The sequence below is a fragment of the Triticum aestivum genome, chromosome 2A (genome assembly GCF_018294505.1).
Source record: "Triticum aestivum cultivar Chinese Spring chromosome 2A, IWGSC CS RefSeq v2.1, whole genome shotgun sequence".
Lineage (NCBI taxonomy): Eukaryota > Viridiplantae > Streptophyta > Magnoliopsida > Poales > Poaceae > Triticum > Triticum aestivum.
In genome coordinates, this window is record NC_057797.1 from 777,537,102 (window position 1) to 777,552,987 (window position 15,886).

Genomic DNA, 15,886 nt, shown 5'->3' on the forward strand with positions numbered 1-15,886 from the left:
TTCCCAGGGAAGCAAGAAACAGTGACAGGTTGCTCCTACATATCATCACAACAAGCAAAACATATGCTCATCCCCACATGTCATTGAGAAAATATACATCCTAATCATACCGTTAAATGAAGATTTCGTATGAGATTATTGATTTTATATCCCACAAGATAAATAGAGTTACAGTCGTCATGAAGCCATGCAAAAGTAATTATGTATTTCTACTTTAAAATTTACAGACCTCTACGGATGACTTGTGCATGTGTGTGTTTTTCCATCAGATTTTGCTATCTTTCATGTTTTGTGCACATGTGTTACATCAAACATGCAAGTAAAATTTCCTTTTGTAACTTTCAAGTAGGTCTACAGTGCTAAAAAAACTGCCTTTTTGGTATCTAGCTAATGTTATAATCGAAGTCCACAAAATTAAGATCATGAAACTTACTCGATCAGGTCAATTCCCATAAGAAGTCAAGTGTAGTGTTGCCTGTTCGCCTTCAGATTTTCTCTCTATTTATAACGTCCCTTGTATCCTGGCTGAGGGACATGCTACATCTAATTAGCGCCCCAACTTGTTCTCATGGCCAGGGTATTAGCATTTTTCTGCTTCTTCTCCTTGTCGTGCATATGCTCCCATGCTCGGCTCCCTCCCTCTCCAAGGAGCAGCAATGCCGCGGCGGACGAGCTCGCACTCCTCTCTTTCAAGTCCATGCTATCCTCCCGCTTGCTGGATTCATGGAACACGTCAAGCCACTACTGCAGCTGGCCAGGGGTTGCATGCGGCCGTCGTCACCCTCACAGGGTCATCTCGTTGCACATGGGCTCCTTCAATCTGTCGGGGCACATCTCACCATTCTTGGGCAACTTGTCCTTTCTCAGAGAGCTTGACCTCCGCGACAACCAGCTCATCGGGCAGGTACCTCCAGAACTTGGCCGTCTCGGCACTCGGCAGACTTCAATTGCTCAACTTTAGCGCGAATTTTCTCCAAGGCGAGATCCCAACTGAGATTGGTGCCTTGAAGAATCTGTACATCTTGAACCTACAAGAGAATGGATTCTCCGGAGGGATCCCTCATTCTCTGGCAGACTTGCCGTTGCTCGAATTCTTGTTTTTATCCAATAATAGATTATTTGGCGAGATACCGTCATCTCTAGGCAACCTCTCCCTTATGCATCTTGATCTCATGGGTAACAACCTATCGGGACCTATCCCTCCATCTCTGGGAATGATGTCCAGCTTATCATGGCTCAGCTTAGGCTACAATAATCTAAGTGGACCGATTCCGGTGTCTATTTGGAACATTTCCTCTCTGATGGGTCTTAGTGTCGAGCACAATATGCTAGGTGGCACAATACCTTCAGATGCATTCAGCTCACTTTCCTATCTCGAGTTTATACTGATGGACAATAATCTCTTTCATGGACGTCTACCAGCCTCAGTAGCGAATGTCACTAATGTGAAACGGCTCCAGTTTGGCCCCAACTTCTTCAGCGGCACTGTACCTGCCGACCTTGGAAGGTTAGGTTATCTCTTGTCCCTAGAGCTCTCAAGCACTTCGCTTGAAGCCAAAGAACCCAACGACTGGGAATTCATAACTGCGTTAACAAATTGCTCCCAGTTACAAAATTTGGAATTAGGTTCCTCCAAGTTTGGGGGTGTCCTTCCTTCTTCAGTTTCTAACCTTTCCACTTCGCTAAAACGTTTAGACCTTCAATCCAACACAATTTCAGGAAACATACCAAAAGATATTGGCAATCTCGCCAACTTAGAATATCTTGTGCTAGATAGTAACTCTTTCAGAGGGACTCTTCCCTCCACCTTTGGGAGGCTCAATAAACTTCAGCTTTTCTCTGTAGAAAACAACAAAATTAGTGGGTCAATCCCATTGACGTTTGGAAATCTTACAGAATTGATCAGTTTAGAACTCCAAGCAAATGCTTTTAGTGGCAATATACCAAGCACGCTAGGAAACCTGACCAAGTTGTTGACACTGAACCTTGCCAGCAACAAATTTTCAGGCCAAATTCCTATTGCGGTATTCAACATCTCCACACTTTCCCTAATTTTGGATCTGTCGTACAACAACTTTGAGGGATCAATACCACAAGAAATAGGGCATCTAAAAAATCTTGTAGAATTCCATGCTGAGTCCAACATGTTATCAGGTGAAATTCCTGTTGGCTTGGGTGAGTGCCAGCTTCTTCAGAATATCTATATCCAAAACAATTTTCTAAATGGTACTATCCCGTCACTCCTTAGTCAATTGAAAGGTCTTCAAAATCTCGACTTCTCAAACAACAATCTTTCAGGTCTGATACCTAGCTTCTTAGGCAACCTTAGCACGCTCTATCAACTAAATCTTTCATTCAATAGCTTTGCCGGCCAAGTGCCAAGCTTTGGTGTTTTTGCAAATTCTTCGGCAATCTCAATTGAAAACAATGGCAAACTCTGCGGAGGCATAGCTACTCTACATTTGCCTCCTTGTTCATTGGACATACCAAAGAAAAGGCATAGATTTCTTATAATTCCTATTTCCCTTTCTCTCGTTACAACAATTGTCGTACTTGCATTGCTATGCAAGCTCTGCATAGTGCACAAGAAAAGCAAACAAAAGATACCTTCCACAACATCCAGACAAGGCCTTCCAATGATCTCTTATTTGCAGTTGGCAAAAGCAACGGATGGTTTCTCGTCAACAAATTTAATAGGTTCTGGATCATTTGGGTCAGTGTACAAAGGAGTCATAGATGACCAAGCTGAAGAAAGTATAAACCTTGTTGCAGTGAAGGTGTTGAAAGTTCACACTCCTGGGGCACTTAAGAGTTTCATTGCTGAATGTGAAGCACTAAGAAATGTGAGGCACCGAAATCTTGTGAAGATAATTACGGCTTGCTCAAGCAACGATAACAAGGGGAATGACTTCAAAGCTATTGTGTTTGACTTCATGCCAAATGGTAGTTTAGATGTTTGGCTACATCCTTATACAAATGAGCAAACGGAGCATATGTACCTAGATCTACTTCAAAGAGTGACCATACTACTCGATGTGGCTTATGCATTGGATTATCTTCATTGCCAAGGCCCTGCACCTGTTGTACATTGTGATCTTAAGCCAAGTAACGTGCTCTTGGATGCTGATATGGTAGCCCACGTTGGAGACTTTGGACTTGCTAGGATTCTTGTTGATGAAAGTTCGTTGTGCCAGCACTCATCGAGCTCAATGGGTCTTAGAGGAACAATTGGTTATGCTGCTCCAGGTTAGCCTAACATGTTTGCTTCCCACTTTTTATTTTGCTTGGATTCTCCATCGCTCGCTCTTTCTTTACTGAAAAAAGGATTTTGCAATCAAAAGTTGCGGTGTATTTCTAAAAACATCAGTATAATGTGGCAATGCGGATTTACAATTATTTGCCTCCTAAAGGGTCTAATATTTTTTCCAAATCATCAATCCAGAGTATGGTGCTGGAAATATGGTGTCAACACACGGAGATATTTACAGTTTCGGAATTCTTGTCTTGGAAACTGTAACTGCTAAGAGGCCCACTGATAGCAGATTTGGACAAGGATTGGGTCTATGTGAGTATGTCGAGCTGGCCCTACATAATAACAGTGTGATGGGCGTTGTTGACTCAAGGCTGCCTTTGGACCTCAAAAGTGACCATCAGACCGTTGATTATCATTCAAATAAGAGAAATGTTGATTGCCTCGTTTCAGTACTTAGACTTGGAATATCTTGCTCTCAGGAATCACCATCCTCTAGAATGCCAACACGGGGTATCATCAAGGAACTGAAGGCCATCAAAGAATCTTTGTCAACACAATGAAGACTGTGAAGATTAAGCGTGTTAATGTAATAATTACAAATATTTTGTGTGGATGATAAGTTCATGGATATCATTAAGCTACTTTTTTTAGGAGCTGATTGCTACAGTGATATTCCCAACAACTTGTGTTGAAGTAGTAGCCTTCTGGAGTATGTATCAGAGTACGGGATAGTGGAATACGACGTCTGTTATGTTTAATTAGAATCATAACAGTGACCAGTTCATAAGCCTCGGGTTCATGATGACTTGCTGGTGTTGTAGTCTAGTACTCCCTCCGTTCCTAAATATTTGTCTTTCTAGAAATTTCAAATGACTACTACATATGGATGTATGTAGACATATTTTAGAGTGTAGATTCACTCATTTTGCTCCGTATGTAGTCACTTGTTGAAATGCCTAGAAAGACAAGTATTTAGGAACGGAGGGAGTAGAAGTTTAGTCCCTGATTTACTACTCCTACTTGTCAGTGATCACTCTTGAAAAACTAACTCCTTGTCAGCGATGGGAAATGTAATTAAGATACTTCATCAAGAGCTGAGTTAAACATGTTTTACCTTTTGACAGACTGAGATCAACTTCATTTCCTGCGGGTGTCCAAAACCGATGCTAATTAAGGTCTGAACTCTGAAGCATCCTGCTTCGTCCCATTAAAGACTGAATCTCCATGGTTGAAACAGTTGTCTGCTAGATTGCAACTACTACTATGATCAGATGGAAATTAAGGATTGACTTAATCAAGTGATCATTGTAGTTTCGAGCGCTGGTTAACCATTTATTTTTCTTGTGAGCTAACTCGTTTCTGATTTCCGTTGACCTTTTGTGTTTCTCTTTCCACAACCTGTATCTGAACGATTGCAGATAAAGTGCATCTGAGGATGCAGAGCACTGATGTTTGGGAACTTTGTAAAATTAAAATACTTCCGCTGGTAATATAGTTCAGCACAAGAAAAAGAAAAATCATTGGAACACCGTGTAATCTTTGTCCGTAGTGAATAGTGTTTGGGTAGTTAACTTTCTTTTTGAGAAATCATTTGGGTAATTAACTGAACTGGTGTAATGTTCTCATGATGTAAATGGCTGTAAGCCTGCAAGCGCCAATGAATCAAACCGACTAATACTTACATATAACGTACTCTACTTCACAAATTCAGATCAGATCAGAGTACATCAATCACCAACCACGGAATCAAGGCAAGGAGGCAACAGATTCTTCACACGGATTCAAAATGAAGTACGAGACGAGATCACTGTATGCACCTACGTTTGGATGGAGACGCCGCGCTAAAGGGAGTGGGAAAGCCGCGCCGAGCGGGCTCGCCGGAGAGGGAAGCACGAAGGGAGGGCCGCGCGGACAAGATCTTCGGAGCTCACTCACCCTCGCGCCAGCGGTCGCATGGGCCGCCGGAGCTCGCTCACCACCGCTGCATCTCTGCCGGCGGCTGTCTGGGATGGACTGGTGGGACCGTGGGAAGGAAGGAAGAAGCGAAGAGACTGATCTCGGCCGCACATCTCACATCCTCTCCATTTGCCCCCAGCGTCTACTATTAATTCTACTCTCCATTTTCTTTTCTTATATGCACGCGATTTATTTTTTGTTCATGAGGTCTTACTATAAATTATGCAGTAAAACATTAATTGTTCGCAATTTTATTTCCTTACTGGTTAAAACTCAAGTACCATCTTCTGCGAGGCAAAATTTCCGGTGTGGACCAGCTATCGGCGTGCGCGGCATGGGTTACAGGACTAGACCTCGTTTTGCTGCAATGTGGCTTTGCACGGGAGGTTTGGCACTTCATCATTCATCACTTCGGGATGGACATCAACATTCCTTCACCGCAAGATACTCTTGTGCACTGGTAGATAGAGGCTAGGAGTAACTTCTAGAATAGACTTCGGCATGGCTTCGACTCTTTTTTTATCCTCACCGCCTGGTCGCTATGGAAGCAGCGGAACGCTCGAGTTTTTCGGAGAATTCAACAACAAATCAGCAATTGACCCCAGCGCAACTCATTGCCAGAATTATTGACAAGATTGAGGAGTGGAAGATGGTCGGTGCAGGTGGTTTAGATAGACTAGCGAGAGTGTGGTCTTTTGTATCTCTGCCGCTGGGGTGTGGGTGTTCGATCGACGCTTTGATCGCATTGTGTTTCGATCTTCTTGTAAATGCCTTTGCTGGTATGCCTTTGGCATACTCTCGGAAAAAGAAAAAACTTGACATCATGAAGTGCGGCACCCTGATGACAGAATCTTTGCATCCGCCATTGTTTGAACTATGATATTGAACCGCTAGCGGCATATAAACTTCGCAATTCAGAGGTGCCCAGCATTTCCAGATAAGAGCCGCCGACTCAAAGTAGGTCAAGCCAAAAGACAGCCGCGTGTACGTTGATTTGGTTGTGTAAGCGCCCGAGGCATCACAAGGCCAAGTGAAAATGTAAGGCCTCACCTCCTCCCTCTGAACCAAAGAGATGGCGTGTTGCAGGATATAGAACTGCATCTACATCATGAAGCTCGGGTCTCCATCTATGTCCAATTCCCAGCGAGAGCTTCCCAGGGCTTGAAATATCGTTCGGAGGTTCTGGCTACGCGTGGGAATCGCACTCGTTATTGCCGGGGCTATTTCAGCAACAGCGCGGCCGTTGATCCACATGTAGCGCCAAAACAAGATCTTCTTGCCGTCGCCCACCGAGATGGAGACCAAACTGTCGAACACCTTCCTCGCATCCTCATCCACGATGAGCTTAAGACCCTGCCAAGGCCTCGAAACGCCTGTTCTTTTTGAAGCAAACATGTGCCCCTCGTGGAAGGTAAAAAAAGAAAACAAGTTTTTCCCATTTGCGAGAGGCACGGCCGTGCCTCGCAAGGAAGCAAAAAAAAGCGTTCTTTCGCAGAAAAACAAAATTTCAAAAAAATTGTGTCCAAAAGCAAAGAAAGACCTGTAGAACACCGAAAAAAATCATTTAAAAGCCGAAAACACGTGAGAAAAAAATAAAGGAAAACAAAAATCAAAGAGAGCGCCCAGAGCACGACACGTGACGACGGAGCGCTCTCTCAGCCCACGCTCCTTCATTGATTGCTCCCATAGATCTCATAGTACAGTCGTTTGTGGGACTACCAATTCAGCTATCCAACGTTAATACCACAAAGCAGCGCTAAAACGTTAATAACACCTTCCACCGGAGACCGGAATATTTTTTAAATTTCCAACGCATTTTCAGGAAAAACCATGATTGTTTTATGAAACAGGATCACCTTTAAAATTTGTTACCAAACCAAAAGAAAAAGAAACTCCAAAATTCCAACGCGAACAATCTTTAAAAAACAGCAACATTTTATAAAATTCCAATACAAACATTTTTCAAAATTGGCATACCATTTTTCCATCTCATAAAGAAGTTTCAAAACACCAATATGTTTTGAAAGTGCTGAAAAAGTTGAACATTTTTTCAAATTCCCAATAAAAATGGAGACATGAACATTTTTTAAAATCTGCAAACAATTTTTGAAAGAGAAACATTTTTCGAAATTTTCAAAAACAATATTGTGAACATTTTAAACAAAATATTAGTTAACAATTTTTAAAATTGCGAAGATTTTTCGAATTTATGTAAAAAAAATGAAAAAAACGAAGGCTTTTTGAGATTTTGTACATTTTTGAAATTTGGAAACTTTAATTTTTATTGAAATTTCAGAACATTTTTTGGAAAAGGACAACATTTTTTCAAGCTCCCACAAAAGAATTAAAGAGGCGAACATTTACATAAATTTGCTAACAATTTTTACAACAGAAACATTTTTGCGAAATCTTCAAAGAAAAGTTGTGAAATTTAAAGAACAAAAATTATGAATGTTTTTTAAAAACACAAACAATTTTTCAAATTCCTAAACAATATTTGAATATTTTGAACATTTTTCGAATTTATAAACCAAAATGGAAAAATGCAAATATTTTTTTAGATTTGTACATTTTAAAAATGTGGAACATTTTTTGGAAGCTTGATTTTTTATTTAAATAGCTGAACAATTTTGGGAAATGGGCTACATTTTTTCAAGCTCCCAAAAAATATTTGAAGACAAGAACATCGTTTCAAATTTGCAAACAATTTTTACAACGGAAACCTTTTTCAAGAAAAAAATATATGTGAAATTTAATAAAAAAACAATTTTCGAAAAGTATGAATATTTTTTGAAATTATTGAACAATAATTGAAAAATGCGGACATGTAGATATGACAGCATTGTTCTTTATAAATGGCGAGGGTGCCAAAAAACTGCTCTCTGTCAAGGTATTTTTTCACAAACAACATCTTCTCACCAGCGTATTCCCTAGTCCCCTTGGTTGCAAAATAATCTCTTCGCTAATACCACCCTACTTACCCAATAGAAACGTTTCGTACACGAATCATCCTTCATCCCTGCCATGGGATCTACTACCATACATTGAAGTAGGATGTCATTCCACGTGTATATCTGTTAATTTCAATATGTGTTTTTATTCGAAGGGAAAGAACAAGCAGAAGAATACCATAATTAAGACTGCCCATTACATGCAATTCTAGTTCTATAAAATCGTGAGGATGTGACAGAACTCCACTTTGTCAAGGTGTTTCCTCGCAAACTCCCTGGTCGGCCGCAATTCCTCCTCAGTAAAACTAGGTCGAGCGAACTCCTGGCTGCTATTGGCCTTGCTGACCGACTAGAAATGGCCAGTATATGGATATCCACAGTACATCCATATCATCACTGGATCTACCACCATACGCTCGAGTACAGTACAATTTCGAAGGATGTAGAGCACCAACTCAACAATCCCCACCAGATCACAAAATCCAGTTACGTGTACACTTTTGAGGTGACGATGCAGAGGCCCTGGCAGATCAGTCACTATCCTTACAGTTGCAGGAACTTCATCAGATTTATAAGATGATATCTGCACACATATACCCAACCATTAATTAATTTCACTATCCTTCAATTTTCTTTTGACCAAGCAGATCAAACATCAAAATAGATAAAATTACGATGATGATCAACGATTGAATCACTTACATGTAGTTCCAATTCCTCTAAGAGAGGAGCTAATTCCAAGAGGTTGACAAACCTTGTGACCCAGCTAGTATCCTCTGGAGTATCTATGATATCAATGTTAAGGTTCAGATACCTCAGTTGGTGGAAGGTGGTGTGGGTTTTACTGAACTTTTGCTCCTGGAACAGAACAGAAAAAATGCACAACCGCAATGAAATCAGTAAGAGATCCACTGAGGTGGCAAGTCAATAGCTACAAATGCACCCCAAATATATATATGGTGACGGGATTATTATTTTCGAAGAAGGCACACAACAAACCTCGTCTTCAACAAGCACATGTACAAAGAGTTTATGCACATAAGGAAGCGCAGCTGGAAGCTCGGCCAGGACGTAATCTAAAGCATCCTCACACCAGTTGTATCTAATGTTCTTGAACACAAAGGTTGCTTCTAACAACTTCGAAGATTCAATGAGGACAATTTGCGTCGGGCAGTCATCGAACTGAAATGTGGTAAGGTTCGGAGCACGCATCTGTATCGTTCCCACCGGACACTCGCGCACACTCAGGTGCTGCAACCGGCAGAGCTCCTGGCGTATACTAAAACTTGACAAGCGGCAGTCCTCCAGTCTTAAACTCTCGAGAAGAGCACAACTTAGCAACAAACATTGGAGATCGTATGCATCAATGGACACCATATGTAAGATGAGTTTCTTCAAGTTTGTGATAGCAGAGAAACTAGGAGGCGGCTTCAAACAGACATTGGCCATATGAAGAGACTTGACACAAGAGCCATTCGGGCCACTGAGTTTGCACAGCGGGACAACGTACTTGTCATCTTCATACACACTCAATCCAATGAGATCAAGACCAATGTGCTTGGCCATTGACTCGATGGAAAAGTTAATCCATCTATCGATGTGATGCATGTGATGCCTAGTGAGACCAAATTCGACAACAAACTTATCCACTGTAGTACTCTCTCCGTTTCTAAATATAAGTCTTTTTAAAGATTCCAACAAGTGACTACATACGGAGTAAAGTAAGTGAATCTACACTCTAAAATATGTCTAAATACATCCGTATATTATAGTCCATTTAAAATGTCTAAAAAACTTATATTTAATATAACCCGGACACCTGCTGCTGCTAACCCACGTACGTTCGTACTTACAAGTGCAAATAGTAGTACTAATCTTATAGCCGGACTCAAACTAATACCGCGTATGGCATGCAACGAGAAACACACTAGGATCGATACGGACAAACCTAATAGCCACGTAATGCTACTCTCCTTTTTATCTTTGACGACGTGACTCCTAATTAACTAGCACTAACTCAACTGTATTAGAGAAATCAAACGCTAAGCATCGGCCGGGTGAAGACGGGATCTAATCAGCCGCCTCGGCAGCCGTTGGATGGTGCGAGACAACCATCCGATCTACTGTCTGTGCCTCCAGTCAGCCAGAACCTTTGCAACAAGGACCATGATGCACTCGCTTGCTTTGCAACAAACATTTGTTGCAATGGTTGAATGGTTTTCTACCAATCGCAACCTGCTCGGTCAGATCTACCGCCGAGCCGTAGCCTTTGCAACAAGCACCATGTTGCGCTTGCTTGCTTTGCAATAGACCCCTTGTTGCAATGGTTGAACTGTTTCATACCAAACGCAATCTGCTCATTCCGCGCTCAAATTCATCGTCGTCTTGCTGCCTTGACATCGTCCAAGCTCGCCTACAGCTGTCCTGAGGTGAGCCGCACCTATTCCCCTTGAATATGTGCTCCAACCACTCGCCCCGATTGAATCCGGACAAGGCCGAGCTCGAACCGGTTCTGTGTGTGCCCGCCTGGACCTTGCGCTCAGCTTGCGCATGTGTTCCGCACACACATGGAAGTCCCGCACCTTCCCGCCGTCGATCTGACTTGCCCCGGCTAGCTCCTGCAGGCACGGCTCAGCCTGGACACGGTCCGGGCCGGTCCGGTCCCGGTCCGAGCCGGCGTTTGGACCGGCCGCCGGCGGTCCGGTCCAGACCGGACCGAACTGTCAAACGAGCTAGTATTCTAGGACCGGACCGTTGGGGTGCCAGCTCGGTCAGGCCCGAGAGGACCGAATGGACCGGCCAGCTTTTGGCTCCTGTTTGTTGCCAGGCAGTGTATATTTGCTCCTTTTAGGTCGTATTTGTTGCCAGGCAGTGTATGTCTAGGCATCTGCTGGTTTTGGAGAGTAGATTAATCAAAAGTACAACAACACTACTGTTAGCTACTACCTAGGATGTGTTCTACTGTTTAGGCATCACATACTGACATGGATGTAATATGACAAGTCATCAGTGATCACTACAGTTTCAGATAAGTTTGGACCGAAACAGCAGAAATATCACAGCCACAAACAACTAATTTGGACAGCAAGCACTGGACTAAATTTGGACAGCAAGAATAACTAAATTTGGACAGCATTTCCTTTGTTTTTTGGACATCCACAAACTGATTTTGACAGAAAAGATGGCACAAATCAGGTTAAGCACAAATATCACATCCACAAACATAAGGTCTTATCATCATCGAACGACACGATTACAAACTTGCAATGACAATTCCAAGTCCATGTCAATTGACAAGTTGAACATAACACAAATGAGAGGTTCATCTCCAAGCTAGCAGTGACAATTCATAGTTCTTGACTTGAAAGGTTCCAACATAACAGAAATGCAAAAGTAGCCTTCACATGAGAAAGATCACTTTGACATTCATCTCCAAAATAGCAAGATCAACATCCACATGATGAACGTCTACAAGTAAGATAACATTCACATAAATAATACTTGGTATCGTATGACAAGTGAAACATGTAGGAAGAATAGTTACCAATCATTGATCTCCTCCACCACAATGGGTAACTTGATGTTCTCAACATCATCCTCTTCATTCTCATCCCTTGGCTACAAGTGTGGAAGTTAGACAAATGCTCACATCACAAACAACAAGACCAAAAAAGAAATAAAAAAAGGTAAGGAAAAGATGGCAAACATACCACCAGATTCAAGTCAACATGAGCACCCTTGATATAACTTGCACCACAAACTAATGCCTCCACCATAACCGGTTTTAACGAACTCCTATAGTCATCTAACACGACACAAGTTGACAAACTAGTTTGAGGATGAGAAGTTGACAGGTTTATAACCAAAGTTCAATAGTACGAGTTGACATACCTGAAATCCTTCCGGTCGTGCTGAAGGTAGATTCCGAAGACACGGAGGTAGCCGGGATAGTAAGGAACCTCCTGGCTATCTTGGCCATAATTGGGTACCTAGGAGCATTGTCTTTCCACCAACCAAGAAGATCAAGAGCCTTGTTGCGAGGGGCAACCTCATCCTCTAAGTAGTTCCTCAACTCACTCTTTGATATTCTTGTTGAACGGGACGATAAGAAGGACTCGTACCCAGCTTGAACCGGGATACTAGGAATGTTTGTAGAGGAAGATGAGCTTTCTCCATTTCCAGCTCGCTTATCTTGAGCAACACATTTGTCATACAAGGCCGCCAACTCTTTCTCCACGATTTTGATCTCAGATCTAAACCTCGTACTTCCTTCTCCATATAGTTCTCCAAAGGCCCACTCTATGTAACCCATCTTGTACCTAGGATCAAAGATGATAGCATTGGAGTGAATTAGAAAGCATACGAGTAAAAACAACAAGCATATGAGTAAAAAACAGCAACCATTGGAGTAAAAACAGCAAGCATGTGTACCGTGGATCAAAGATGGTTGTGATCACCATGGCATTGTTCTTTTCTTCCCAATATTTGTCAAACTTCTCCAACATTGCTTCACCCATTTCCTTGTAATGGTCACTATCAGTAGTCATTGCATGTTTGATTGCAAGCTTGACGCCAACAATGTATGGGTAGAAGATGTTCGAAGTGGGATATAAACTTCCTGAAAATGCTTTTGTCACCTCAGCCAAACTCTCAAGTAATGGAGAGATAAGGTCATACATGTCCCACTCTGCGTTTGTCGGCGCCCAAGCATAGTTGGCATTCGAACCAGCATGAGAGGTCAAGGCTTCCTTATATCCACGGGCAGTGCTAATCATCTTAAAGGTTGAACTCCACCTTGTTTTACAATCCAAGTGTAAATGATTACCAACTTTGACACCCAAGCTTTTGCAAGTGGCAACAAAAGCATGGAGACGAGAAGGTGACCTCTTGAAGTACTTCACCGTCTCTCTCAAGCTGTTTATCAAATTATCTAAGATCGATGTCCCATCTTGCACGAGCAAGTTGAGGATATGTGCACAACAACGGATATGAAAATATTGGCCTTCGAAGTCCTTACCTACAAAAGACAAGCATATGAGCATAAATAGCTTCTATATTAGCATATACAGCAAGCATATGAGCATAAATAGCTTCTATATTAGCAAAAACAGCAAGCATATGAGCATATATAGCTTCTATATTAACATATACAGCAAGCATATGAGCATATATAGCTTCTATATTAACAAAAACAGCAAACATATGAGCATATATAGCTTCTATATTAACATATACAACAAGCATATGAGCAAAAAACAGGATACAATCATACCTCTCCGAAACAAGAACTTGGCCTTCAAAGCATCGATCGCACCATCATTGTTTGAAGCGTTGTCAAGTGTGACGGACATAATTTTGGTCTCAATATTCCATTCTGTCACACATGCATAGAGAGCATCCACAATGACATTTCCAGAGTGAGGAGGATCCAACTCTATGAAAGCAAGCACACGGGTTTGTAAGTTCCAATTCCCATCTATATAGTGTGCAACCACACACATGTAAGATAAGGTTTGGTTGCTTGTCCACAAATCCGTAGTTAGACATATGGAGCTCACACCCTTTAGGAGAGATTTAAGCACCTCTTTTTCGTTCTTGTAAACCCTCATGCACTCGGCTCATATTGCCTTCCTTCCAATGGGTTTATAATTTGGATTCATGCACTTCATTAGAATGTTGAACCACTCATGTTCAACCATTCTAAATGAATACTCATGCACACATATCATCTTAGCAATAAGCTCCTTAACGATTCCTTGGTTGTACTCAATAGAGGGGTGCATTGTTGGACCACTTGTTGGACCATTGATTCTGCGCAATTCAAGAGTTGTTTGGATGGCATTCCTAGCCATCTTGTCCCTTAAACCATCACATTTTAACATATGCCTTCCAATAGTTGAGGTGCTGCCACCTTGCGTATATGCATACCTCTTTTTGGGACAATAATTACAAACAGCCTTCAACACCGTCTCTCCGGGATGCTCCGTTGATGCCTCTTTGACCTTGTGAAAATGGGCCCAAACATCCGATGACATCCTAACAGGAGCATTGGCTCTTGGCCTCTTGTTCTTTTTCTTTTTCCTTTCTCTTGCCTGCTCCTCACTAGAAACTGTTGGGTTTCGTAGTAATTTCAAAAAAATTCCTACGCACACGCAAGATCATGGTGATGCATAGCAACGAGAGGGGAGAGTGTTGTCTACGTACCCTCATAGACCGCAACGGAAGCGTTGACACAACGTAGAGGAAGTAGTCATACGTCTTCCCGATCCGACCGATCCAAGCACCGTTACTCCGGCACCTCCAAGTTCTTAGCACACGTACAGCTCGATGACGCTCCCCGGGCTCCGATCCAGCAAAGCTTCGGGGATGAGTTCCGTCAGCACGACGGTGTGGTGACGATGATGATGTTCTACCGACGCAGGGCTTCGCCTAAGCACTGCAACGATATGATCGAGGTGGAATATGGTGGCAGGGGGCACCGCACACGGCTAAGGAACGATCACGTGGATCAACTTGTGTGTTCTAGGGTGCCCCCTGCCTCCGTATATAAAGGATCCAAGGGGAGGGTGCGGCCGGCCTAGAGGAGGCGCGCAAGAGGAGTCCTACTCCTACCGGGAGTAGGACTCCCCTCCCGTTCCTTGTCCAACTAGGAGAGGTGGAGGGAGAGAAGGAAAGGGGGGGCGCCGCCCCTCCCTCCTTGTCCAATTCGGACTAGGGGGAGAGGGGGCGCGCGGCCTGCCCTGGCAGCCCCTTCCTCTTCTCCACATTAGGCCCATGAGGCCCATTAACCCCCCGGGGGGTTCCGGTAACCCCCCGGTGCTCCGGTTTTATCCGAAACTTCCTCGGAACTCTTCCAGTATCCGAATATAGTCGTCCAATATATCAATCTTTATGTCTCGACCATTTCGAGACTCCTCGTCATGTCCGTGACCACATCCGGGACTCCGAACTAACTTCGGTACATCAAAATGCATAAACTCATAATAACTGTCATTGTAACGTTAAGCGTGCAGACCCTACGGTTCGAGAACAATGCAGACATGACTGAGACAAATCTCCGGTCAATAACCAATAGCTGGACCTGGATGCCCATATTGGCTCCTACATATTCTACGAAGATCTTTATCGGTCAGACCGCATAACAACATACGTTGTTCCCTTTGTCATCGGTATGTTACTTGCCCGAGATTCGATCGTCGGTATCCAATACCTAGTTCAATCTCGTTACCGGCAAGTCTCTTTACTCGTTCTGTAATACATCATCTCACAACTAACTCATTAGTTGTAATGCTTGCAAGGCTTATGTGATGTGCATTACCGAGAAGGCCCAGAGATACCTCTCCGACAATCGGAGTGACAAATCCTAATCTCGAAATACGCCAACCCAACATCTACCTTTGGAGACACCTGTAGAACCCCTTTATAATCACCCATGTACGTTGTGACGTTTGGTAGCACACAAAGTGTTCCTCCGGCAAACGGGAGTTGCATAATCTCATAGTCATAGGAACATGTATAACTCATGAAGAAAGCAATAGCAACATACTAAACGATCGGGTGCTAAGCTAATGGAATGGGTCATGTCAATCAGATCATTCACCTAATGATGTGATCCCATTAATCAAATAACAACTCTTTTGTTCATGGTTAGGAAACATAACCATCTTTGATTAATGAGCTAGTCAAGTAGAGGCATACTAGTGACACTCTGTTTGTTTATGTATTC

General features: G+C 42.7%; 1 protein-coding gene across 1 annotated transcript; it reads left to right on the forward strand.

The window, feature by feature from the left end:
- The first annotated feature begins 551 nt into the window (after positions 1-551).
- LOC101669849 (receptor kinase-like protein Xa21) lies at positions 552-3,813 on the forward strand. The gene is given in 3 exon segments (XM_044598400.1): positions 552-925; positions 927-3,246; positions 3,443-3,813. Coding segments are annotated over 3 exon segments (3,048 nt in total). The 5' UTR covers positions 552-568.
- Positions 3,814-15,886: the final 12,073 nt, after the last annotated feature.